The following is a 26,215-nucleotide window of genomic DNA, read 5'->3' as shown; positions in this document are numbered from 1 at the left end:
ATAATTGTAATTTTTTAAATTGAAGAAGTGAAAAAGTACTTTTAAAGCCTGCAGTGAAGTTTATAGCCTTTTATAGGTGAGTTCCTTGCTAAAGGTTTCCCACAACTCTTAGGTAGTATTCTGGAAACAAGCACAATGACCACAGCCATAAAAAAGAACTGAGATTTAGAGACATAATCAGACTCAAACTAAGCAAAAGCACACTGCACCCAGTGTTATTGTGAGTACCCAGCAGGGGTGGAGCTCTAGGATACAGGTCACCATCAGGGCTAAGACAAGACATTTCTTTAGTTAGAATGGTTTGGGGAGAGAAAGATGGAGATGGAAGCAGAAACAGATCAACTTTCCTATGAAAATTAAAATGAAAAAAAAATTGACATGTATAACAAAGTTGAAAGATCAATAATGTAGAACTAATTTCTACTCCAATGCTATTAAATGAAAGCAAATGCATTTAGGATAGTTTTTCAGTACAATAAAGTATCTCAGAAGACATCAGATATATATTTCTTTTTACCTTTAACTTAAATACACAACAAAAAGCCCTTTCTCTAGAGTACCTGATTCTACTGCATAACTGATAAAGCTGATATTTTTTAAGAGCCTTTATCATGTATGAAGCATCCTGCATGACTTTCTATACTGGAAGAATTGAGAGACACAGCAAATCATGTATTACTCATCTATTAAAACAAAACTATCAAAAATTATTTTAAATACATTATTTGACAAGATAAACTCACAATTATGCCTTTGGTCACCGAATTAAGTATATGTTAAACTTTCAAACAGGGAAGTTTTTTATTGTTGAAATACTAAGGTCACTGACTATTCATTAATACTAAGCAGATGTGTGGTACGAAGGTCAACAAATGGCATGTACTGTTATACCTAGCAATGGTTTTAAAAATACAGTCAAGAAGACAATATAAAAAAGAACCGAGTCTCACTGCACAAGCAAAGGCAGTACTTAACAGTATCTAAAAGCTTCAGGATAGTGCATTTTAAAACCACTTCTGAATAAAAACACACCAAAAACTGACACTACTTAAGGACATAAAAAAAAAAGCGTGATCACAGCCACACTGTGTTAAGAAAACAATATGGATTAAATACTGTTCAAAGCTGTACCTAGGTACAGCTTAAAATTATGGATTTTTTGAAAACATTGTTTAAAAAGAATGTGAAATTAGTGAATTTATAATTATTTAATTGCTTAGGTATCTCAAAATAATGCATAAACTTATCACCGTGATTATTCACAAAGAGCCAAAAATAAAGGTTGGGGATAAAACAGAAACTCTATTTCAAATTCAACAAATGTAAATGTCAGAAAAATACATATAAATTCTAGTCAATATTTATTTACCATGAATTTTAAAATTTTTAATGTAGGGGGAAAAGGCTACAATTTTAATTTTCATAATCTGAAAATATAAAAATTACATTAAAATGTATAACCAAATATTTACCTCAATAAATCCTTTTCAAATAAAAGCTCAAGTTGTCTATATCTTATTGACCAATCATTTAATGCCTAGATGATAACTGTAAAGCATCTAATTTTATTTAATATTACTGTGTATGTAACATAATTTTCTTAGAAAAAAATTATCTTTGCATAAATAAGCCTAGCAAGAAATTTATACTCAGATGGAGACCTTCACTCTAGCCGAGAATACAAGGCCGTAGACTAGAACATATGCTAAACATCCATTATAATTGCTACCTTACAGAATGGCTATTGGTGTTAAGGATCTGGGTTTCATCGGCTACAACCTCTGTCAACACCATCTCTTTAAAGAAATACATCTGCACTGTATGCCAAATTCAAACATGCTCTGATTTATTTCTACAATTCAATCAAAATGCACACAATGAAAAACGAAGGTTGTTATTTCTCTGACTCGTTAGCTCTCAAGTTTTAGCTGGAGACTATTGAGAGAGACCCTGGGAAAGCGTAGTCATAGAGAGGCAGTTACGGGAGGCTAAGCTTTCAGAACAGAATTGTTTACATGAAGCACGGCATTCTGCTTTTAAGATTCCCTGGTTTATTTTCAGTAAGAATATACAAGAAATGAAGGCAAGAACGCAAGCTTAGACAAACAAACCTTGCAAGGAAGGAGAAAGTTCATTGTATCCTCCAAATGAAGCATTCCGGACAAGCTTTCGGCCATCAATTCGTGGAGGAAATAAAACCGACGAAACCCCAGCACATGACGAAAATCTACGCTGCTGTGAACTCCCTTCTTTCATGGTTAGAAGGTCTGTTTAATATATATGCTCACCCAGAAGGCTAATTAGCCCAATATGGCAAAGGCGGCTTTTCTCTCACGTCCAAATGTAGCAAACCCCACGAGCCACACAAACAAAGGACACACACATTTAACAGCAAAGGAGGACTAGAGACCGTCAAATCAGCAATAAACAGATAGGGAGACTGACAGGAGAGGCACTGAGCCAAGCTCCTCATTCCTTTTTCACCAATGAACTGATTAAAGGGCTACTCCACTAATGTTTTACGCTTGTATCAGAAGAATGATGCCCTCCACTAACTGCTGCTGCCTTAGAAAACAAAGCAAGATCAATACTTAGCCATTCTGGATGAAGTAATAGGGTCTCTTCTCTAAACGACGAGCCTTTTACCACATCTATTACGTTTCTGTAGTATCGGGCCACGCTTCCCTCCTCTTCTGACTCTTTTCCTTTCCAGCTTTTGGTTACTTCAGAAATAGATCTCAACATTATACTTTTTATCTTTCCTGAAGCTTCTAGATTTATATCTAATCTGCTGCTTGTCTTGGCCATGATTAAGAATTCATAAGGAAAGATATTCTTTCAAGTACAAGTCTGATGGATCTCAACTGCTACAGCAGAGAATTACCACGTAAATTTTACTTCTAGGAGGAATACAGAAGTCATCAAGACAAGGTTAATGAGAGCCAATCAACACAGCAGATTCAAATGACCCCCTAACAACGCGTGCGCTCTAACACACTCCCTTGAAGCGTTAGCTGCTACAGTCCCTCTCCACTGTGCTGGAGTGGTTCAAAATCTATAATCTACCAACAACCTTTGCCCACTTAAAACAAATAATTTCCTATTTCAGAAGTAATAAACTATACCATCTCCTTATGCCTGTTCAAATTCCCAAGAATTCTTCTCATTTTATTAAATTATTTTTGCCTTACTCTACCTTACTTCATTCCAATTAAACTTGATGGTTTAGTCTTACAAGGACTTTGCTCTAAGATCAGTTTTTTCTTTACCACGCACACACTTCAAGACTGGCTCTTGGTTCATATAAAACATCTTTCCATATAATCTGAGAGTGTTTCTCCTTATTAGAAAAGGCATTTAAAATCTCAATTTCTGATAGTCTTGGTGGTACATGCCTTTAAGCCCAGCACTCAGGGGGCAGAAGCAGGTGGTCTACACAGTGAGTTCCAGGCCACCCAGGGCTACATAGCAAGACCCTGTCTCAAAAACAAAGATACACAACACAATTGGATTTCCTTTGTAATGATACAGTCTTTTCCTTAGCAATGGCATTTCGAAATTACGGTGACAGGAAGTTTACAGCTAACCCCACCAAAGCTGCCCGTGTGCTGCCTCTGGTTTTGTATTGTTTTACTCCTCCCCATATCATAAAATGTAAACTACTATTACTTGTAGACAGTAAGGGAACTATAATTAATTCATGTAGCTGGCGCCTGCCTTTCAAGGAATAAAGAAGATATTATCACAAAAGGCATTATCCTCTAACAGTCAGATAGGGTTTAAATTTAATGGGGTCTCCATTTCCTTAAATATAAAATGCTAAGCATCTATACTATAGGATTATTATGTAAAGTCTAAGAAGGCTCCAGGTTGAAAATGGCAAGGTGAAAATATTAGAATGTGTTCTCTCCTACAATTCAAGGAATGACAGAAGGAAGGAGTTTTTCTCAAGAATATAAACAAGTATGGGAATACATCTGCAACACAAACCTGACAGCTGAACCTGAGATTCACAAGCAGCCATGGTCTTGCAGAGGCACAAAAGCCAAGTCACGTGCCAGTGTTTATATCCAACAGTCCTTTTGTACACAATTCACAGCAGCAAATCACACTGGAGCACATGGCAAATGGATTACCGATGAATAGTTTTTAAATATTAATTAATAATCCTAGAAAAGGCCAGACATGCAAGCCAATGTCTTCAATATCTCAAGGAGAATGATGCCTCATTTAGAAATCCCAACCCTGCCAAACTCCTTATTACGTATTAGAATACACTAAGATATTTTTAGACACTATAGAACTCAAAATTAAAACTTTTCACGCATGTTTCTATTTTCTTTGTTCTCCATGCGTGCTTTTTAAAGAATCCTCTCATACACCTCATCTCAGTTCAGGTTCTACAGTAGAATCCAATGTACTGCACAAGGGCATCCATTGTTCAGGAGGAGTTCATGATCTCCCAGGTCTCTGCAACATCTCCAACCACATACTGTTTCTTTTTTGTGTGGAGAGAACTGAGAAAATACTCATGTAAGTAAATTCCTCTAGGGCTTACTTCGGTCCCAGGACACCAGGCTGGAAAGGCAGTACCAGCATATAGACTGCGCATAAAGTGACATAAGTCACCACTGTGTGGCATGTAAGAGATCAGCAAATGTAAAAGAGCTGCTGTCACCAAAAAGTCCCCTCCAGGGCATCACCTTTCTCTAAGAGAACTGCTTGGGTCAGCTTTGCCCAAGTTCTTCTCTGACCTTAAGCTTGTTCTAGTGTATACCAGAATTTCGTCTCTTTCCCTAAACCCGCATTTGAATTAGGGAATACTTCTAGTACACTGAAGTGTCCTACTTTTCATCTATTCTTGATAGGATATTGTGAGCTACCCAGTACAAAATACTGCTGCCATGTTCCTGCTACTGTCGGGAACCAAACTGCAAGCAATCCTGAACACCCGAGTTCTCCAGGCCTCACTAGTAACGATTCTGCCCAATCTTCGCCACAGAGCCTTAAGGCAACTGAAAAGGGAAAGGAGGGGTTTGGGCTCGTGGTTTCAGAGCTTCAGTCCATGTGTGTTTTGGCTTGTCCTATTGCTAAGGCATGTAGTGAGACAGAACATCATGGTGGTCGGAGCATGTGGGGAAACCTGCTCACTTCACAGAAGTCAGGAAGCCAAGGGAGACAAGAGGAAAGGCCTGCAGACAAGCTATACCTTCCACTAGTCTATTCAGATGAATAACCAGGGATTCATCAAGGATTTAATCCACTGATGAAGTTGGAGCCCTCAGGATTCAATTTCCTCTTAACATCACCAATACCTGGGGACCAAGCCTGGAGGAACACATGAGCCTCTGGGTTCACTTATGTCCAACTATAACAAGACTCTTACGAAACTCTCAAAGACTTCAAAGCCAAGCTCTAACCCAGAGAGGCTTAGTCTTCTCTGGTAACACTGCCCCTTCTTTGCACAAGTCAATTTGTTAAATAGGCAGAAGATATCTGGACTGAGGCTGTCTCTGTAACTTGAGTTCCTACAGAACAAACTATAAAACAACTTGCTGACAAGTGAATACAAACTTAACTGAGTCTAATTTTACAGCAGAAAGCCAGATCTCAGCCAAGACCATAAAGCCACTGAGCTTCAGCCAGTCACAGGAAACTAACTCATCAAGCCATGCTCAAGTAAGGCAAAAAGCTATCCTGTACTCCACTCTGAGTTCCTGTCTATCAACACACTGCCCACGCTGCAGAGCAGAACTCTTTGAATCTCTTTCTGGTACCAAATGCTGCCTGATACATGAATTATCCTTGCTCAAATAAACTATTCAATTTAGCTAAAGTTTTTCTTTGAATACTACTTAGTGCCTCCAAATAAAAATTTTTCCCCCTGAAGTAGGGTTTTACTATGTAGCCCTTGCTGTTCTGAAACTCGCTCTGTAGACCAGGCTGGCCTTGAACTCACAGAGATCCACCTGCCTCAGCCTCCCAAGTACAGGGCTAAAAGGCGCACACCACCACCGCCCGGCCCAAATTTCTTAGATATGCACACATGACAGTATCATTACTATAAATACAAGGCAAGAAAAAGCCATGGGTGAGAACTGTGGCCATCTGGTGCGCAGGTATGACAGCGAATGGGGATTATGGGTTACAGCTGAGGACTTCTAAGTACTAGTAGGGATCCCTTCTCAACTTGCTGTCCTACATAAACAAATGCGGTTTTTATTATTTTGTAACTGCCGAGTATATTTTACACATTTACATGGAATAGTTCATAGTTCAGAAACATATTAATTTCCTTCTAACAAAGCTGTTAAATTGTTACCAAATGCACAGAAAACAAACAGAAGCCACTACAGTGACCAGAATTTAAATATTTAAATCGTGTGTGTGTGTGTGTGTGTGTGTGTCTATATATAAAATATATAAAGGAGAGTATACTTAGATTTTCCTAACAAAAATGATTAAGTCCCAATAGCAAGAACTAGTATCTGATAATCCTTCAAGTATCTTAAGTTAAAAATAAACATAACAAAAAAAAAAAAAAAAAAAAAAAGAAAAAAAAAATAAACATAACATTTTACCAAGAAAAATATCCCTTATTATTCTTATATTCCTCTTTTTACATTGATAAAGAAACAATTTTAAAGGCCCGGCAATGATAAGCCAGACCATCTCCACCCCTAGTTTTAAGCAAAGATGCTTAAAACAAAGCTGGATTAGTCATTTTTAATTTTCAGTAAATGCTTTCAAGTTATTTTAGTTTCCCTTGTAAAAGCAGTGTTAAACATAGATACTGTAACATTTTACAAGAGGAGTTTAAAAATTCTTATATTAATTTGCAAAATATGATGTTGACTTTCATTATGCTATGAAGCAACTTCCTAAACGAAAGGAACTACAAACCAGAAAATAACCTCATCTTCAGAAGCTTCGGCAACTTCAGAATCGAATGCACTAAGGACTCAAAAACTCGGAAGGCGGCACAGCCTGTAAGTTACACCATTTCTAACTAAACTACCCACGGCTGGAAGCCAACGCAAGCACTGGGATGGGGGAGGGTGTTAAAGACAGGAGAAGGAGAAAATCCGAGTTCTCTTTAGACAACACAATTTTCCTGAGATATACCATTCAAGAACGTGTCTATGTGTTTATGGTCCAATATAGGTTCAGATGTTCAAATGTCTTACCAAGAAAGGAGGAATTGCTTCGATTCATGGAAGAAAGTGACTTCTAGGTGTCTTTATCTGTGAACCAACTTAATGACGGTTCTCTTGTGTTTGTCATCTAAGATTATACCAGCAACACCTAACATGGTCACCTGGGGAATATGATGCAGCCCTTTACCGTAGAAAGCTGCTTCAAAGAAAACCTGCCTTCACCCTCACGTTTTTTATTAGCTGTCGGTGTAGACTCCTGTCATTTTTAATGCTGCCAGAACCAAGAGGGAACTGACTTTAGGTTGAAGAGAATTTACTATGAGATGACAGAAATGCAATACTCAGACAGTCTACGTTGACTTTAATGAAAACAGGATAATCCCTGAACAAAGGCTTTTGCTATGAAATAATTCAAAACTTTAACATTTAAGAATTAGTTCAAGCCAGATATAATGGCACAGGCCTGTAATTCTAGCACTCTCAGGAAGGTGAGGCAGGAGGATTATAAATTTCAAGCCAAGCTGAGAGGTATGGGGAGCCTGTGTCTCAGAAAGAACAAAATAAAAATTAGTATAAAAGGGGTTGAAGTTCCAGCAAAGAACACAGGCTGTTCTAACACAAAAGAATGTCTCTACAAGGTAGCTTAGCAATAAAAATGTAGAAAATAGCTTTTCACAACAAAGAAGGTTAGCTACCAATCACAACACTTCGTGAAGCTTGGTAACGGGTCTGAACTACGACCCCGAGGGAATGAGCATCTCTCAGGAGATGAGCTACGTCTCAGTGCCATCCTCCTTTGGCGCTCCTGCTCTTTAGAAACAGACAGAGGGAGAAAACAGTAATGAGTCAACGTGTCTGCCTTTCCCGACACACAAACAGGTCAGAATGAAACCACCCCTACCCTTTCTAGATGGCAACAGTACTTAAGCTACTAGGAAGGAAGCCGGTTCAAAAACACGGGGGAGCGGGGAACTGAAGAGATGGTTCCTGGTTGAGAGCACTGGCTGCTCTTCCAGAAGACCTGCGTCCAATGCCTAGCATCTACTGGTGGCTCTCACCTGTCTTTAACTCCAGTTCCAGAAGATCTGATGCCCTCTTCTGGCCTCCACAGCACCAGGCATGCACATGGTACATGGACACACACACAGACAGACAAAATACCCATATACATACATTTTACAAAAGTTTCAATGGTAAGATAAGCTGATAAGGAAAAATGTAGAAAATATGCAATTTTTGGAAGAAACTAAGTCACTGCTATAATAGAGCAGAGAGCAAAGATTATCCTGACAAATGTGTGTTGGGTGAAGAGAATCACTCTAGCTATTCCAAAGAAAAACAGGAAAACCCCAAAATCATGGGAAGAAATTGTATGTCCTTCAGAAAGCAATTATGTTTTAATCAATTATGACCTCTCCTTTAACTTGATATGAATCGAATGACACAGGAAAGAGACACAGCTAGAAAAATGGAACAATGAAACTAAATGAATTTACTGAATAGTATTTACTAAGCATGTCACTGAAGACATTTAACTCCCTTTACAAACCTCCTTGTTGAATCTAAAGCTAAACTCTACTATAATAACCACATAGAGGAGCAAGATATAAAATCTCAAGTACTGATAAGGGATTTTGAAAATGAAGACAGCAGTATCATTTCAAAAGGTCTTATAGAGGAGTAAATATTTAAGCTGCATCTTCAAGTCAGGAAGGGTAGTGTGCATCAGTATTCTCAGCACTTGGGAGGTCCCTAGGTAGGCACTCAAGACCTTCCAGAGTTCAGGGCCATCCTGGCCTCCATGAACGAAAGACTAGATCAAGGAAACAAACTGCGTGTTTAGAAATGATCAGCAACTACAGGGAAGAAGGACAATTTACAATGGAGACCAAGAAAAGGCACAGTCAACTGAAGGACAGTGAATGAAACCAGCCAGCAGGGTTATGGAGAGAAATCCAAGACAAAATCAGGAGACTAAAAGTGGACACACTTAAGAGCCTGGACTACCAGATAAGAAGTTACAACTTAAGCTCTCAGTGGACTCAGTTACTGCTTTCCATTTGCTGGTTCAAATGATGCTGCATGAGACAGACACACTTGGAGATCTTTATAAACACGTGTTACTAGGCTTCACTCCGGAGATTCTGGGTGGAGTAGACTCTGTGGCTGAGCAAAGCTCCTAGGTGATCCCAGACACAGCCCAGTACATGCCACAGCTCTAGGTAACAGGGAGCCGTTGTCTTTTCACTAGTGGGCGTGGCACAAACGCAGGCAAGTCATCTAAGCGGTTTTCAATTACAGGACTGGAGAATTAAGAAGAGCTATCCTGAGTTATAATTTTCTGTCTTTACTCGTGTTCTTTTCTTGGAGATCTACTGTCTACACCCCATGCACTCTTTGGCCACATGCACACATCTGTAGAGGCCTCTATTTCACCGTGACCTCACTTATACTAACAACTTTTTATTTCGTTGTTCTCTAAAGAAAGATGGACCTGATGTACTAGAAGGCCAGGGCTTAAGAGAAGAACAGCAGCAAGCCACACAGTTATAAAACATGGAAGACCTGACCTAAGACAGTGACGTTAGAACGACAGTGACGTTAGAACGACAGTGCCGAGAGAGATGAAGCAAGCCAGGCATGGTGGCACATGTCCGGCGCTCAGGAAGCCAAGGCAGGAGCATCAAGAGCAGACAGTGAGTGTGAAGCTGGCCTGAATTATAGGAGACCCTGCCTCAGAAAATACATGAAGGGGGTGAGGGGGGAGGGAAGGGGAGAGAGAATGAATACATCCTGATACTCTCAAACTTGTAAAATAAAAAGATTTCTTTAATATGAAAAAAAAGCTTGGGGAAAATTACAAATCTGGCCTCATTAAAATTAAGAACATCTGCTTTGTCAAGGAGACCATTACCACACTGATAAGGCATGCCAAGATAGGAAGAAAATATAATAGACAAGGCATGCCAAGATAGGAAGAAAATATAGTTCAGAGCCATCAAAAGATGGCACAAATATATTTAATAGCTCTTAAAACTCAATAATAATGCAAGAAGCCAAGCTTTTAAATGGGCCAAATAAGAACTGACACTTCATAAAAGGTACACAGTAGGCATGAGAGAGAATGCTCGACACGAGTCAGTAAGGAAATACAAAGCCAAACAAACAAACAAAAGCCCCCGTGGGTCCACTACACAGCCTGCAGAAGAACCGAAACGAGAAGGCGAGGCACATGGCACAGTCCTGCTCACAGGCTGCTGGCGGGCACCTGGAGGTGACGGACTACTTTCAGAGCAGTGTGTGGTCTGAAACCCCAGCTCTCGGAAGGCAGAGGGTCAGTGCTGGACTAAACGGTGAGACCTGGTCCCAACCTTCCTACCACCCTGAACAAAAGCTTGGCAACTTTAAACCTTACAAAAATGTGAGGGGTTAAGAACTGTATCTTTGTTTTAACTATTCAAACAGCATGGATATATAGTAATACTTAATTTCTTCATGATATTAATAAAAACACTTAGAAGTCCAAACCACAAATTATCACCACTAGAAGCAGACATTAGCCAGTAACTAGACTCTTAGGTACTACCCAAAAGAAATGAAACAACTATCTCTCCACAAGGCATTCTGCACATACTAGGACTGTTACCAAAAGACAACCACAATTATTAAAGTTTGGAAAAGTTAAGTCTTAAAACATAAACCAACTAAATTGGTCAAAACTTAAGCTACCAAGTGCCAGTAAAATCCAGACTAAAATTCTTTCCCAGATTAAAGCTGTTTTCTACACTGTGTACAGTTGGTCAAGGAAAATCATTCTTCCCAACTGATCAAGTTCCTCATTTGTAAAGGGGGAAATGATTTATACACCATGCTCCTATAAGAATTCTATGAGCTAACACATGCAAAAGCACTGGAAGACATTTGTCTTAAGCATTAATCACTGCACTTTTATAACTAATTCTTCCCACTCAGAAGCAATTACTGGATTGAATATCTGACGTATTGTGGGCTCTCAGGGTTTTCTAGATGTGTTTATCTGCTAGAGCAGATCATCTCATCACAGACTTAACATCTTTGTTTTTATGGGGTTGTTGGTTTCAGACAGGGACCCTCAATTGAGAAAGTGCTTCCATAAGATCCAGCTATAAGGCATTTTCTGTTCTATAGAACTGTGAGCAAAGAAACCTTTTTTCCCCAAGCTGTGTTTGGTCATGGTGTTTCATCACCTCAATAGGAACCCTAATTAAGAAAACCATCTTCTGGTAAAAAGATTTACAAGTAGTTAAGAGCATTCACGACGATTTCAGAGGGCCTAAGTTCAGTTACCAGTGCCCACACCAGGTAGTTCATAATTGCCTGCTGCTCCAGTTCCAGGGAATCCAGACAAAGCCCCTCCTGACCTCTGCAGGTACTCCACACACACAAATAAATCAGTCTTGAAAAGTCATAAAAAGATGTATGTAGACGCTGTGAGATGAAAGGTTGATGGAGAACAGGATGCTTGCAGGGTGCCAAACATAGCATTTCTGTTTGACTCAGTCAAAGAGGAAAAGCTGCAACTTCCAATCCAGTGCCACTCGATCCTACAACTCAAGCCCATGCCCCACTAGTAGGACAATAAGAAATGAAGTGAATCCTCATGTGTGGTGGCACATGTTGCAATCCACTGCCTCTACAAAATACTTTTCAAAAATAGTCCCAATTAATGTGATTAAATCTTGATGTTTCTCCAATTTTACAGGAAATACAAAGGTGAAGGAACTTAGGATACGGGGCCAGTTTCCTGGAAGGTCAAAGGCACACGGGACAAGAACAAACAAACAGGTCCTTCTTCGGGATTGAAGATGTAAGAGCATAACAACCAAATTATTTTGACTTCAACAAGCCTACCAAATAAAGACCTGGGGTTGGGATGCAGCTCAGCGGTAGAGGTCTTCCCTAGCATGCCGAAGATTCTGGGTTCAATCCTCAATACGACATAAACTGGGCAGGTGGTACGCACATGGTATCCTGGCACTCATGAGGTGAAAGCAGAAGGTTCATGAACTCAAGGTCTTCATCTCAGATTACATAGTTTGAAGCCAGCCTGAGTTACTCAGGACTCTGGCTCCAAACCAAGATGGGCTGAACAAGCCTAGTCTCAAAAGGTAATTCATAAAGTTCTATTAAAACCTGACAGAGGGGGTTGAGAATTGAGCTCAACGGTAGAGCACTTGCCTAGCAAGTGCAAGGCCCTGGGTTCAGTCCTCAGCTCTGAGATGAGAAGAGAGGGAAAAAACCAAACAAACCTGCCACAGCTAGTGTAATTATGATAGATAGGGGTCTAAAGAGAGTTTTAAAAACTACAAGATAACTAAACCATAGTCCCCTTTCCCCTTATCCATGGATATTACATTCTAAGACTTCAGTGGATTCCTACAACCATAAATAGTACTGTCTTTTTTTTAAAAGATTTATTTATTTATTATGTTCTACCTGCATGTATGTATTTATGTATGCATTTATTTATATATGTATGTGTTTGTGTGTTTATTTATTTATTTATTTATTTATTTATTTATTTATTTATTTATTTATTTATTTATTTATTTCTGCCAGAAGAGGGCACCAGGTCTTATTATAGATGGTTGTGAGCCACTATGTGGTTGCTGGGAACTGAATCCAGGACCTCTGGAAGAGCAGCCAGTGCTCTTAACGTCTGAGCCATCTCTCCAGCCCCACTAGTACTAAGTCTTATACAGACACACCGAATAATGTGTAGTCTGTAAGTGGGCACCATAAAAGATTAACAATAAACAAGACAATAACGACACCAATCTACTGAAGTAGAACTTAGAGCGATACCCCTCCCATGCCATGGCGGGGGTGTTGCATTGAGCAAAATACCCTAAACAAAGGGATGAGTCACATTCCTGGAAGGACAGAGCAGGATCTTGGACAAGAGTTCATCACAATACTCAGAATTGAGTGCAACTTAAAACTGGAATTGCCCTTAACAATTTCAAACCATTATTCAGAACAGATAACTGAAACCACCCAAAATAAAAAATAGAACAATAAATTCAAGTTCTTAAGTCTTAAAAGCAAAAGCTCTTCCACGGCAGCTATGGAGTGCCACGGGGAACCTGAGAATACATAATAAAAGTAATTGACTACCAGAACCTTCCATAAACTAGAAAGTGCAATCCATGGGCTTATGGGAGTCTCTAACACCCTTTTATAGGGTCTTCAAGGCCAAAGTCAGTTTCATAATATTACAATATTAGTCACCAAATTCTTGCTGCCATATACTCATGGAAAAAGAATGTGTTTTGTTGACAAACGTCTTCAAACAAGCACTGAAACTATTAATCTTGAACCTTTTATACAAACAGATATAAATATTCTCTATGATAAAATGAGAAATGTATAGACCACTACCAAGTAGGATATTTTTAATACAAATTTCAAAGCAGATCAGTTTTAATTTAGTAAAGTGCAGAAAGTTCACAAAGGCATTTTCCAATTCCATTTTGCAGCCAACATTTAAGAGGACTATTCATCAGGTTTTGCTGGACAACACAGAAGAATGCCTGATTTGATATGTGTATATGGTTGTATGTCCATATTTTATTAATATGCTTTAAATTATTGTATCATAACACATTGACTATATAGAAGCAGAAATAAAAACACAGGGATCTTTTTATTAAGCTAGACATTAAAAGTCTTACAAAAATACCAAAGAGTAAGGGAAGGGGCATCGTTTTTAATAAAAAAAAAAAAAATATTATTCATGATCCAGCAATTCCAAATACTCAAATGAAGGACATCAGTATTCAAGTAATATTTGCAATCCAATATTTACTGAAGTCACAGTAGCCATGATATAGAATCAACCTACATGCTCATGAATGGATAAATAAAATGTGAAACGTGTGTGTGATGTTCAGCCACAGAAAACTAAATCTTATCACTCATAGCAACACTAAGAGAACTGGAAGATACTGTTATTAGACAAAGTAAGCAGGCACAAAGCTCAAGCACCCAGAGGCCGGGAGCTAAAGAATCAGGACCGTGGGAGCTAAGAGAACTGGCCTTAGAGAACTGGGTATAAAATGGTAGATATAAACTACTGGAAATGGAGAGATACGGGGCGTGGGGTAGAGAAAGAACGGCTAACTCTCACCAGCTGCAAGGGTGTCAAATTACTTCCCTGTTTCTGCAGACAGGTTATCTCTGTGTAGCCTGGCCTGGCCTTGAACTCACGCTGTTCTTACCTCTGCACCCTGACTGTTATGATCCTGAGTGTGTACTGCTGAGCAGCAGCAGGGGTGACTTTAGATGTTCTGTGACACAGGACAGTGACTGTGGATGACCACAGTTAACCATGTATCTCAAAATAGCCAGCAGTGCAGATTTTGAAAATTTCAAACACAAAAGTACATGAAGTGATGTTAAACAAAAATTCATTAATATTAAAATGTATTATTTTAATTCAATTAATAATAATAATTTTCTAATTGCATAGGGTTAATTTATTTTTTTTTGTTTTTTTGTTTTTTTTTTTCCGAGACAGGGTTTCTCTGTGTAGCTTCGCGCCTTTCCTGGAACTCACTTGGTAGTCCAGGCTGGCCTCGAACTCACAGAGATCCGCCTACCTCTGCCTCCCGAGTGCTGGGATTAAAGGCGTGTGCCACCACCGCCCGGCAAGGGTTAATTTATATTACAGTAAACATCAGCAAATGTAATTCACATAAACAGAACCTCTTCGAAATTTTAAGTATTTTTCTCTGGATGTAAGGAGGCCATAAGACCAAAAAGTGAAAGAATACCTGGTTTACAAGAATGAAACAACAAAATACACTGGTAAGTCTAGGAGCAGTCAAGTAACTAGAAAGGAAGGTGCATTCTAGGTCCACCGCAAATGATACAAACAAAATCAACAACAACAACAACAAAAACAAATCTGCATAAATCTGGGTAGCAATGCGCTGTGGTACAACCGTGTCAGCCTTCCGCAAACCAACAAGAACTCCAGCCTGCGGCCTCTTACCCTGACTGTGAAGACTGGCAGGACTGAGAGACGGCTGGTGCGGCTCTTTAGTCGGTGTTGGGTAAGCTTCTTTCCCTTGGCGCTGACTCATCTTTCCTGGGGTCAAAAGCTGAGATTCGTCACTGTTTGCTACAACAGCTCAAGGAGAGAAAAGAAAAGTCATTACCAGTAAAGTCATGGGTTTTATGACATAATTAGTAACTGGGACTAAAACTGAAATTCCTTTATGATTATATGAATCTTACTACTTTAATAAGCTTGTGTAATCATTCTGTTTTTGTGTTCATTACCATAAATCCAAGAGGAGTAGACAGCTAAGCCTCAGTTTACACATTACAGACATTGTGCATATCCACCTGGTAGGGCCCCTATGGTTTACTGTGTATCTTTCACAGGGTAACGTAACTCCTCATTATCTGCCAATGCAGCAGGGAAAAGACAAGTCATTTCAGAAGAGTCACGAATGGAAAGACTTACAGCCGTATGAATGATCAGCAGAGGAGAAAACCAAACTGTACATGCAACTGAATTTCTACTCTGGTTTCTAATTTTTGATGGCAAGATTTCAGTTTCAGAGACAGTGAAATTTGGGTTCAGAGACTGCGTTCCCCAAGACTAAACAGGAAATAGCAGGTGAGATTCAGTCTCACACTGGGTCCCAAAGTCTGTCTTCAAAAGGCTTCTGGGCAGGGGCTCAGCAGTTAGGAGCACCTGATGCTGTTGTAGGGACCCAGTTTAGTTCCCAGCCCCCACATGGGGTTCACAGCCATCCATAACTTCAGGTCTAGGGGACCCAATGCTCTCTCTAGACCTCTGAGGTCACCAAGGCACACATGTGATGCACAGACATGCCTACAGGCAAAACACTGACACACAAAAGCCTTTAAAAACAAAACAAACACAAAAACGCCGCCACCCCAACTACCAGTTTGTAGAGAACTGTGCGCTGCTTCTCACCCTCCTGACCACGCTACCAATGCACAGGAATAACCCAAAAGGATGAAAGGAAATTGAAAATGAAAACGATGAGGGAACGGAGCAAATCAAACCCACAGTCCCTATTACCTCCACATTTTTCCATGTTTCTGTGCTCGCGAGACAGTTTAGTTTCATCTTAAAAATGAATGATTTGGTCTTCACTTGCCAATTAACTAGAACCTCTCGTTAATATTTTTACTACTGTATCTTTTAAAAATCAAACAGTTTCACATATTTCCTATTGTGCTCAAGTTTTCAAAATTATATTTTAGCTCCAAAATATAAATACAAAGCCAAAATACAAAGTACTCATTTATTATCCAAGTAAAGGTATGAAAAACATTTACCATAAAGTTAAAACAAACAAAAACCTATGGACAGGTAGCCCCTAGATTTTTATCTCCACTTATAATATCTCCCACATCCAACTGCCAGCCTGTGGAAAGAGAAACTGAAAATGAAGAGAACGGAAAAAGAGAATGAAAACAATACCCATTGCTAAAGTCGACAGGCATCGTGGACAGACCTGGAGCACGGCCTTGGCTCTGCTTCTGCTACCTGTCTCTCCTCTGTCTCCCTGCTCTTCTGTCCCCACTTTCCCAGGGCAAATGCAGAGATGGTCTTTCATTCTCCTTTCTCTCACACTTCATATCCAGGAGTTCATGGACTACCTAGACTCTCCTTCAGACGATTCTGGAATGCTACCTCTCCCCACCTGCACAATTCCTACCCTGGGCTGACCATGTTGCCCTTCGCTGTGTGGGGTTTATTTTTCACCCAAAGGCATAAAGAGTCATTCTAATTTGAGTTACTAAACCAGATGCACATCAACTGGAAGTATTCTTAATAGCTTTCCATTTTATACAGTGCCTGGTGCCACAAGCCTGTAATCCCAGCTACTGGGAAGACTGAGTCTCTCTGCTGGCCCAGGCTACAGCGTGCTGAAGTGCACTCTTTCAGCTTGTCACTATAGCCTGGGTGGAGTGCTGGTGTCATCCTAGTGCAGGGCCCTGGGTTTGATCTCTAGTAAAAAGAAGAAAGGAAGAAAGTGGGGGGGGGGACAGGGGGAAGCAAAGGGGAGGGAGGGAGAGAGGGAGGGAGGGAGGGAGGGAGGGAGGGAGGGAGGGAGGGAGGGAGGGAGGGAGGGAGGGAGGGAGACAGAATTCAGAAGAGCAAGTTTGCTTTCCTTTCTTCATAAACCCATTGCCTCACGAGCCAAAGGGTCTGGCATCTTTTTACCTTTTCAATTTCCACTTGGCTCCTGCGATAAGAGCTACCTTAGTATTCCTCAAAAATGCCACCTTGCAGTTTTCTGAGTCTGTTCTATTTCTTTTGTAAGATTTATGTTTTAGTGTGTGTTGTACCGATGTGAGTGTATGCCACCTGTGTGTGGATGCCTGGAGGCCAGAAAAGGATGTCAGATCCCTCTGTCACAGTGGTTCTCAGCCTTCCTAATGCTGTGACCCTTTAATACAGTTCTTCATGGTGGGCTGACCCCCCACCCAAGCATAACTTTATGTGGTTGCTACTTCAGAACTGTAATTTTGCTCCTATTATGAATCATAATATAAACATCTGATATGCAGGCTATCTGACATACAGCCCCCAGAGGAGTAACGACCCCCGGTTGAGAACCGCGGCTCTAGAGCTGGAGTTACAGGGGTTGTAAGCCAGCCATTGGTGGTGCTGAGAACAGAACTCGGCCTCGGGAAGAAAAGCTCTCTTAAGTGCTGAGCCCTTTCTCCGGCCCTTGGGGCCTCTTTCTTGTTCCTTCTATCTGGAATACTCTGGGCCCAGACTTTGACTTCCTGTTTCCTCTTGCTCACTGTCTGTATTCAAATGCTATCTGTTGGGAAAGTCTTTGGGTGTCTTCATGGTGCTTTCTCCTCAACAGGTCTTGGTTTAATGGAGCTTAGTTCATCAATCTCTCCGTTAGTGTCCACCCATCTCAAGCTATTGTCTGTCATCATGACTTCCACGGTAGCTCGTGTCACTATCAGGAATATGGAAACTATTGCCTCTTCTCCTCCACTAGAACTTCAATTTCATGAGTGCAAGGCTTTTGTCTGACTCAACCCGGTGACCCACGTTCAGGACTCCCACAGTTGTCCTCTGACCACACGGCTGCTAACACACGCATGCACACGAAAAATGCTTTAGATTAAAAACCTTAGAGATACATACATAATTTAAAAGTTTTAAACCTGAAAAACCAATCCTTTTTAAGCAAAAATTAAAACTAAGAAAGATAAATAAATAATAAATAGTCATCACGTGTGAGGAAGGCCACAAGGTAGAGAAAAGGAATAGATTAAAGCATGCTCTAGCATTTCATCAGTAATGCACAGGTCTGTGTCTTAAATAGTAGCTCTACTACATAGGAAACAGCTCAGCTCAGCTCTTCTCAATCCAGTGCTCGTGTGATTTTTTTGGAGACAGAATCTCATCACAGAACCCAAACTGGACAGAACTCACATATTCCTGTCTGTCTGCCTCCCTGATGCTGGAATTACAGACCTGTGTCCTCATGCCCAGCTCTCAAGTAATCTCTTTTTTCAGAGTGCCTGACAGCAAGACAGAAAGCCTATCTTCCTATTTGTTTCGTCTCAACCCATTCACAAACATGAACCATTTACAGATGAAGGAAGCTCTTCATAACACAACTCATTCAATGTCCTACAGCAAGCGCACAACAGTGGACACTCTGAACAGAAGCTTAAGAAGCACAAGGACTTTGTTTTTGTGTGTATCCTCTGACACAATTGATCAATATTTGCTGAGCAACTGAAAAGCTATTTGGCAGTTTCTGACAAGTGATTCACTTGTGACATTACAGTGCCCTCTGCTGGTTCCACTTATAGTGCAAGTAGCCTACTTGGCATCTCCTATTACATAACAGAAATCACACTGGAGTAATTCCTACTGTGTTTACTGTACCATCTGTCAATCTATCACCTTCCTTAGTTCCTGAAGTCAACTCAAACATTTCAAGAATTTGCAAATTCTGCTGTTTTCCCGTAGGCTACATGGAAAGCAAGATAAGAAGCCTAAGTAACCTGCATGTCAACCTGACTCTCCTTAACGTTTATGAGGTCTTTCTAAAATTAAGGTAGTGATAGGATACAGTAATATCTGTAGAGGGTTTTTAAGATTTAAGAATATTCTTGGCAAAATACAAAAAATGGGTAAGAAAAGATTTATGCTCTACTTTTAAATTTTCTACTATCTGATAATATTGTTTAATATGCAATATAGTTTAAATAGTTAAGGACTGCTGCAATTTTTAAAAATTAGTGTATTACTTTAAATTATCATTTTATAAAGGAAATTAAATATGCTTTCTAACCAGTATTTGAGAAAAAACTACCATAGGCTAAAAATTATATATAGATTCCACTTTTTATTAAAATATCTTAATTGCGGGAAAAAATGAGTTTCATTATGACATAATGTATGTAATCATATTCAAGCCACCAATTACCCTGTCTGTAGAATGCCAACAGGAAAAAGAACCTCATTAGGAAGAACTCTTGCATTACCTTGCACAGTCCCTTTCTTTGAACCCCAAAGCACAGGGAGGGCTCGCAATAGTGAGGTGACTTTTAGACAGAAAAACTAAAACTTGTCAATCAGTTTCCTATGCTGCTACTCAACAAAAATCAGAACCTCTGTCCAATTTATGATCGAATGAAACTTTAATGATTGTGACAGACCAGCTTGCAAGCAGCCACATTTGGCCCTCACTTTCTAGTGGCAGAAACAGTGGTACACAGTGGATGAGCAGCCAGCGTGGCTTCCCGGATGTGTAAGCTTTAGCTTCAGTCTCTTCGTTTGTGAAATGAGGATTTTATTAACTGATCTAGGAGGCTCTTTGCAGTTCAGAGCTGCTATGATTTTTAATGGAACAGCTGCTTCGGTCCCTGTTTAGACCAAAACAACCCTGCAATGTTGTGTTTTATCTGTTGCACTTACTCGAAAGCTACCACGATGTGCAACCTTATTCAGAAAACAAAAACAAAACTAGAAAACTGTGTTACAGTAGACTGAATATAATTTTATTTTAAAGGATAATCTTCTAGATCTCTAAGATAAAACATATTTTCAAAAAAAACAAACAAAAATTCACAAATTATATTAAAATTCTACAAACTAAAACACTATTTCTCATTTTGACGAGGCAGTGAGTTCCTTATATGATCTCTTTATGCCTGTGGTGATTGTACAAGAGTCTTATAAGAAGGAGGTCCTAAATAATGAATCATTCTCTAGATCAGTGGTTCTCAACCTACTTAATACTGTGATTCTTCAATACAGTTCCTCATGTTGTGGTGACCCCCCCCAACCATAAAATTATTTTTGTTGCTGCTTCATAACTGTATTTTGTTACTGCTATGAATCAGAATGTAAATATCTGTGTTTTCTGATGGCCTTAGGTGACCCCTGTGAAAGGTCATTTGACCCCAGAGGGGTCACAACCCACAGGTTGAGAACCACTGCTCTAGATGCCTGTGATATCAGTACAGATTCTGTCCATGTGGACAACAGCAACAGACAGAACAGTAGGCATTGAGCATTTCTACAGTCAAAACTGAAATGTTATTTGTCATTTATAAGTAACACCAAAATATTAGCATGTCCTCAAAACATGACATTCCAACGTTAGCTACTTACTTGATGGCCCAAGGACATCTTTGCTATCACCAAGAAGCTTTTAATGCAGAGGGATTGAGCAGCAAACACACACAATCCAAACCAGGAAGAAGCAGACACCGGACGGAAGCGGCAGTGAGACAAAAGGACAAGAGGAACAGCGTTAGTCTGTGAGTAGGAAGCGCATGCACATTAATGTCAGTCATCGTAATTTATAAGACATTTCCTTCTCTACACCCAAAGACTCTTGGCTTAGGCAATACCAAATACTTGTTTTAACTTGGGGAAGTGAAGAGAAAACGGAATCACCAAAGTGTGTTGCTCTGCAATGACTCCAGTCAAAAGTTCCTTTGATTCCAATCAAGGTAGGAATTAGCAGTAAAGCTTGTTCAGAAAACTAAGAGCTCTGAGCATTCATCCTTTTAAATTTAAAACTTTAAAACTACTTACCATTCATACTCTACTAAACATTAGCTATGATGCCATCAGAGCACTCTCTACAGAGATTAAGTCTTATACAAAAAAGCAGAATCTTTACATGGTGCTTATTATATGGAAAGTATGATGCAAACAGTTTCCACAAAAACAACAACAAAATACATCATTTTTAACCAAACAGCAAAAATAGAAAGGAAAGAGAAACAGTTATTGTCAGATTTATTCCTCAAGCATAAGTTTTAAATCAGACATAATTTTCTTAGGACTTGCAGAATCTAGAGCTACTCGTCCTTCAGGAAGTCAGAGGACATTCCATACCTCCCAACCCCAACACAGCCTCACTAAGTAACCTAGGCTGGCCTCAATCCCACAGTCCTCCTCCAACCTCCCATGTTCTACCGTACCAGGCCCCAGATTCAGTTCTTTAATGAAGACGTTAAAATGAACGTCAACAGAAAAGGGCTGCAGACCTCTATCTGGAAACGCTTTTAACCTACAGTATCACGGCCTCCCTCGGTGGGTACACAGCTCTCAGCATCCTGCACTTCATACACCAAACTGAAAACTTCCCACTGATCACATTGTTTCTGGACACAGTGACTGAACAAGGTGAGCTGTGTGCTTCAGGCTTCTGTCACCTCCTTGGAGAAATTCTCCTACCTGTCACTTTCCTAAAGTGATAGCTATTGAGCAATTCTGGATATCATGTTCTAGTGTCTATTTTTCTTCAGATGCCAATCCATGCTTATTCTTCTATGAACTGATTTCAGTTTCACAGAATACAGCTCTGCTGACAATGAACTCATTGTGCTCTGGTCCTTATTAAAACAGCAAGCTTGAGGGAGGAGATTATAAGGGGTGAAGGATTAAAGTATTTGTGAATCAGGGATGGAGACTTGGCTCAGCTGTAGAGAGCACCTGAGTCCACAACCACCTGTAACTCCAGCTCCAGAGAATTCACTTCTGGACTCTGCAGGCACCTGCATTCACACATGCACAGACCCACAAAAAAGCACACACACAAACACGTAATTTCCATAAAAAATAAATCTTAAAAACTAAAACACCAAAGTATATGTGAAGATGATCTAAAACGGCAGCCAGTGGTCCTTCTTCCCTTTTCTCCCGGAGTGTGCAGACCTGCTGCATTTCCTTTCGCTAGTTTCGCTCTGGGAGCAGGAGGTCTAGGCTTGGTTTGAACACAGTGAGTGCCCAGGCTGTTCTGAACCCTTCGTCTTTCTGCCTCGGCTCCTAGACTGTAAGCAGGTACCACCATGCCTCGCTCTCTACTCATAAAGAGAAAACGGCAAAAGGATGGTGGCCTCTTGAGATCAGGTCTTGGTTCCAGCACTCTCTCATGGTCAGTCTCTAGATGGCTCTCCTCTCGGTAGCCTTGCAGAGAGGCCTGCCAGGCAAACGCTGAGGTGAGGCACTAAACACAGTTGAAGAGGATCTCTCCTCTCCAGCCAATCAAGTTTTCAGTGGAGTTAACAGTAGAATTCTCCCCCTAATCCTAACTGCAACCAACTGCTCTTGGATTCCTGAGTCATAAAGTTTGAAAGAAATGCTCTGTTTAATATGACTTAATTCTGGGATCACTTATGAGACAATAAGTCTATAAATAAATAACACTGGAAAACTGTAAAAAGCCAGGAAGCTGACAGAGACAAGTACAGGCAACTTTAAAAATGCTTCAAATGTATCATCCATGTTTAAAAATCTTCCTGCAATGAGAAATTTAGAGAAAACCTGTATTTATTTGTCTTAAAACGACCCCCTCCAAAAAATTCTAAAACAAACTAAAGGAAATACAGCAGTTTGCATCCTCTGGGAGAGAATGGGGTTGTTCAGCAGGGAATAAGACCAACCAGTGGGTGTCATTTTGGATTATCACAAATATTTTTGTCTTTCTAATTTCTTAGATTTTTTTTAACTATTATTTATTTTCCTCTAGATTTACCAGTAACTTCACAAAGGAAAACTGTAGTTTTAATCACACAAAAGCACACAAGAGCAAGAACATGTGTGCACATGTACACATACCAAAAAATTTTTTAATTTTACAAACCTATGTATTTGAAGGTTTTAGAATCCATCTTCTATTTGGAGTAAAAGATTAATAAGCTTATTCACTGTACAGTTTTGTTTTATATTCTCCAATTCTGTTGGTTAACAGGCCTGTGCTGACTTTTGTGCAGTTTCTATTCCTTACCTGTTCACTCTCAAAAACTAACTTCTAACATAGACAATAACTGTAGGTATTGTTCCAAAAACTGTATTATAATATTAACATTATACCTTTTAGCATTATACCTTTTAGCATGTCTGTGTCATTTATATCTTATCCCACTGGATTAATCCTAACTTGTTCAGTTTGACACAGTGACTGATGACCTGAAATACATACTATCAATACATCCAATAAATGTTTACTGAGAAACAACTAGAGACATATATCATTTTAAGCACCAAAGGATAATAGCAGTAAACAGACAAAAATCCTGTCCTAGGCTGGGGTTTGTACCTCAGTGGTAGCGTGTGCCTACCTCTGGCCCTGGGTTTGACCCACACACCACCAAAATCAGAATTCTGTCAAAGTAGTATTTCAGTTTTAGAGGAGAAAACATATAAGACCATAATAAATACTACATGGTTTAAAAGTAAAAGGAGAAGATATGCACAGAGCAGGGGCATACTGAGCCTCAGAGGAGAGGAGCTCCAGACCAGACAGGCAGCCTAAGATCACCCTACCACAGTACTCAACAAAGAAGATAAGGAAAACTGCCAGAAAGGATTCTGCAGGGAACAAAAAGTAAATACAGAGGACGGGGAGGTGAGCCAGTGCCCAAGGCCTGGCACCAGTGTGAATGCAGAAGCCAGGCCGCATCAGGAAAGTAAAGAGGGATTACACTGAAGTCCATGAGGTAAAGAGACGCCAGATTATGGAAGTCTTTGCATGGCCTCAGTCAGACTTTGGTTGCGTTTTGAATAGGATTAGGGAAGCGATAAATGGTTTTGAGAAAGGGACTGACTTGGTCTGATTCTGTTTTAGCAGGATTGTTCCAACTTGATATTTTGAAAATACTGTAAGAACAGGAGTATAAATGGAGTTTACTGAAACAATCTGGGGTAACACAGCAGCAGCAATGCAGGTGATGAAAGGTTATTCAATTCTACAGCAGGAGGATTTCCAAGCAGACCAAGTGCAAGACAAGAAAGAAGGAGCCAAGATCATCTCAAGTGGTCTGAATTGAGCACCTGCCTGATGGAAATGCCACCAGCTGACCAGCTATGTTATAAGAGAACGCCAAGGAGCTCGGGAAGGCTACATGTGAGACGTCTGTTAAGATATCCAAGTGGATGCCAAGAAGGCAGCTGTATATATGAAGTCAGTACAGAGAAAGGTTCAAGCTGGTAGAAGAAGCACAAATGGTGGTGTGTGTGAGTTCGGTTTATGACCTGACTGCCTTGGTCACTGACGACTGACAAATGTCACAGTATAAAGGAACAGGCACCAGAAAACCAACGAATACTGGACAATAAATCTACGACTCCAGTGACAGCACTCCCAAGCAAGCTGAAACACTATGAGAACAAAGCATGTCTTCCGAACATTGCCCAGGAAGGTGTGGACAGGAGGCATTCCATGCGATGTCAGTAAACCATCCTCCCAAGCCACCGGAGAATGATGCTAACAGAATGGGGAACAAGCGAGCATCTTCCTGTCAAGTACTTTCTTCCCTGAGGAGACACTAATGTGTTGGCTTTTCGTTTGGGGGATACAGTACCACGTTGTGTAATACAGAAAAACTGTGCAATAACTAATGTGGAATAACTCTACACAAGTATCCGGTACCTTTTTTATAAGCTGGGCACTCTATGGCTTTAGCTAAAGTACTAAAATACTACGCACATCTCAGAGAATCCAGAAACTTCTTAGAGTGAAAAACCATTAAGACAGGACGAAACATTTTCTTTTTAATCAATAAATAGCCAAACTCATTTCCATAATGTTACAGAAATAAATCTTCTAATATGACTGAAAATAGTTTTAAAAAACTAATATGACTGAAAATTTTTATTTGGGAATTTGTGTGCTACAAAGCACTTTCATTAAAATCACTTAATATTTACAAGAATTATTTAAATTAGTCTCTCATAAAAAGAGTGCTATATGGAAACCAAGATCTAATTGTACTGTATGCCACTGAATCTCTGCGTAGTCCACCTTTAAGAAACGTAAAGGACAAAGTAGAAGGCTATCACTGTGCCCTCCAACCTAAGTCTCAGTCAGAGCAAGGCAGCTGTCACCCCGAGGCACAGAAACGACTCCCTGGGATGGGCTGTGGTTTTGATGCACAGCTTTAAGCGGTCCTTTCTTCCTTGTGTACACACTAGCTTGACTTCAGCCCTTTGGTGGCGGAGGGGGAAGCACAGAGAGCGCACCCAGCGGGGACACAGCTGGTGCACCTCTCTCCCCCCCCCCCCCACAGTTAGCTCCTCAGTCGTTCTGGAAGCAGTCCTGCCGCTGCAGCAGCTCTCAGAGCCCACACTTGCAGGGATTACACAAGGCATCCAGGGCGTTCTCTTCAGTGTTATCTTTGGCTCCGAGAATAAGAAACTTCAGTGAAGGATATATGTTGCAGCTGGGAGCTCCTTGTTCTTAGAACAGGAGTCATCACTCTCTACTGAGCTTGAATGTCTCATATTCCTCTAATCTGCAAAACTGTGCCCGTTTTATACTTGAGCTTTACATGAAAGATTTTAAACCCCCCCCCTCCAAGAACTTGAGCTTATCACTGACGGCTAGAGAATATACTGTGGTCCACTCGGTACTTTCCCATTTTTATATCACTTAATATAAGACAAACACATATAAACTTAGGAAAGATACACCAAAACATTAACAGTGGTTATATTTGGGCGGCAGAGCTTTACTTATTACGGTTTTATGTAT

At 40.1% G+C, this 26,215-nt stretch overlaps 1 protein-coding gene across 14 annotated transcripts in view; it reads right to left on the bottom strand.

Annotated features, from left to right (window-relative positions):
• Osbpl8 (oxysterol binding protein like 8) overlaps nt 1-26,215 on the bottom strand; it is a 140,023-nt gene that overhangs the window by 54,380 nt on the left and 59,428 nt on the right. For 5 of the 14 annotated variants that reach the window (XM_076553888.1, XM_042263424.2, XM_042263429.2 and 2 more), the window contains 2 exons: nt 20,842-20,878; nt 15,193-15,330 (listed from right to left, as the gene is read on the bottom strand). In XM_076553888.1, the coding sequence (XP_076410003.1) occupies nt 15,193-15,330; nt 20,842-20,878 (175 nt within the window). Of the gene's footprint in view, nt 1-2,111; nt 2,917-15,192; nt 15,331-20,841; nt 20,879-26,215 lie in introns of those variants that run through there. The other 9 variants (XM_042263427.2, XM_042263431.2, XM_042263428.2 and 6 more) reach the window with 4 other exon arrangements.

The sequence above is a fragment of the Peromyscus maniculatus genome, chromosome 18 (assembly GCF_049852395.1).
Source record: "Peromyscus maniculatus bairdii isolate BWxNUB_F1_BW_parent chromosome 18, HU_Pman_BW_mat_3.1, whole genome shotgun sequence".
Lineage (NCBI taxonomy): Eukaryota > Metazoa > Chordata > Mammalia > Rodentia > Cricetidae > Peromyscus > Peromyscus maniculatus.
This window is presented reverse-complemented; position numbering and strand designations above follow the sequence as displayed.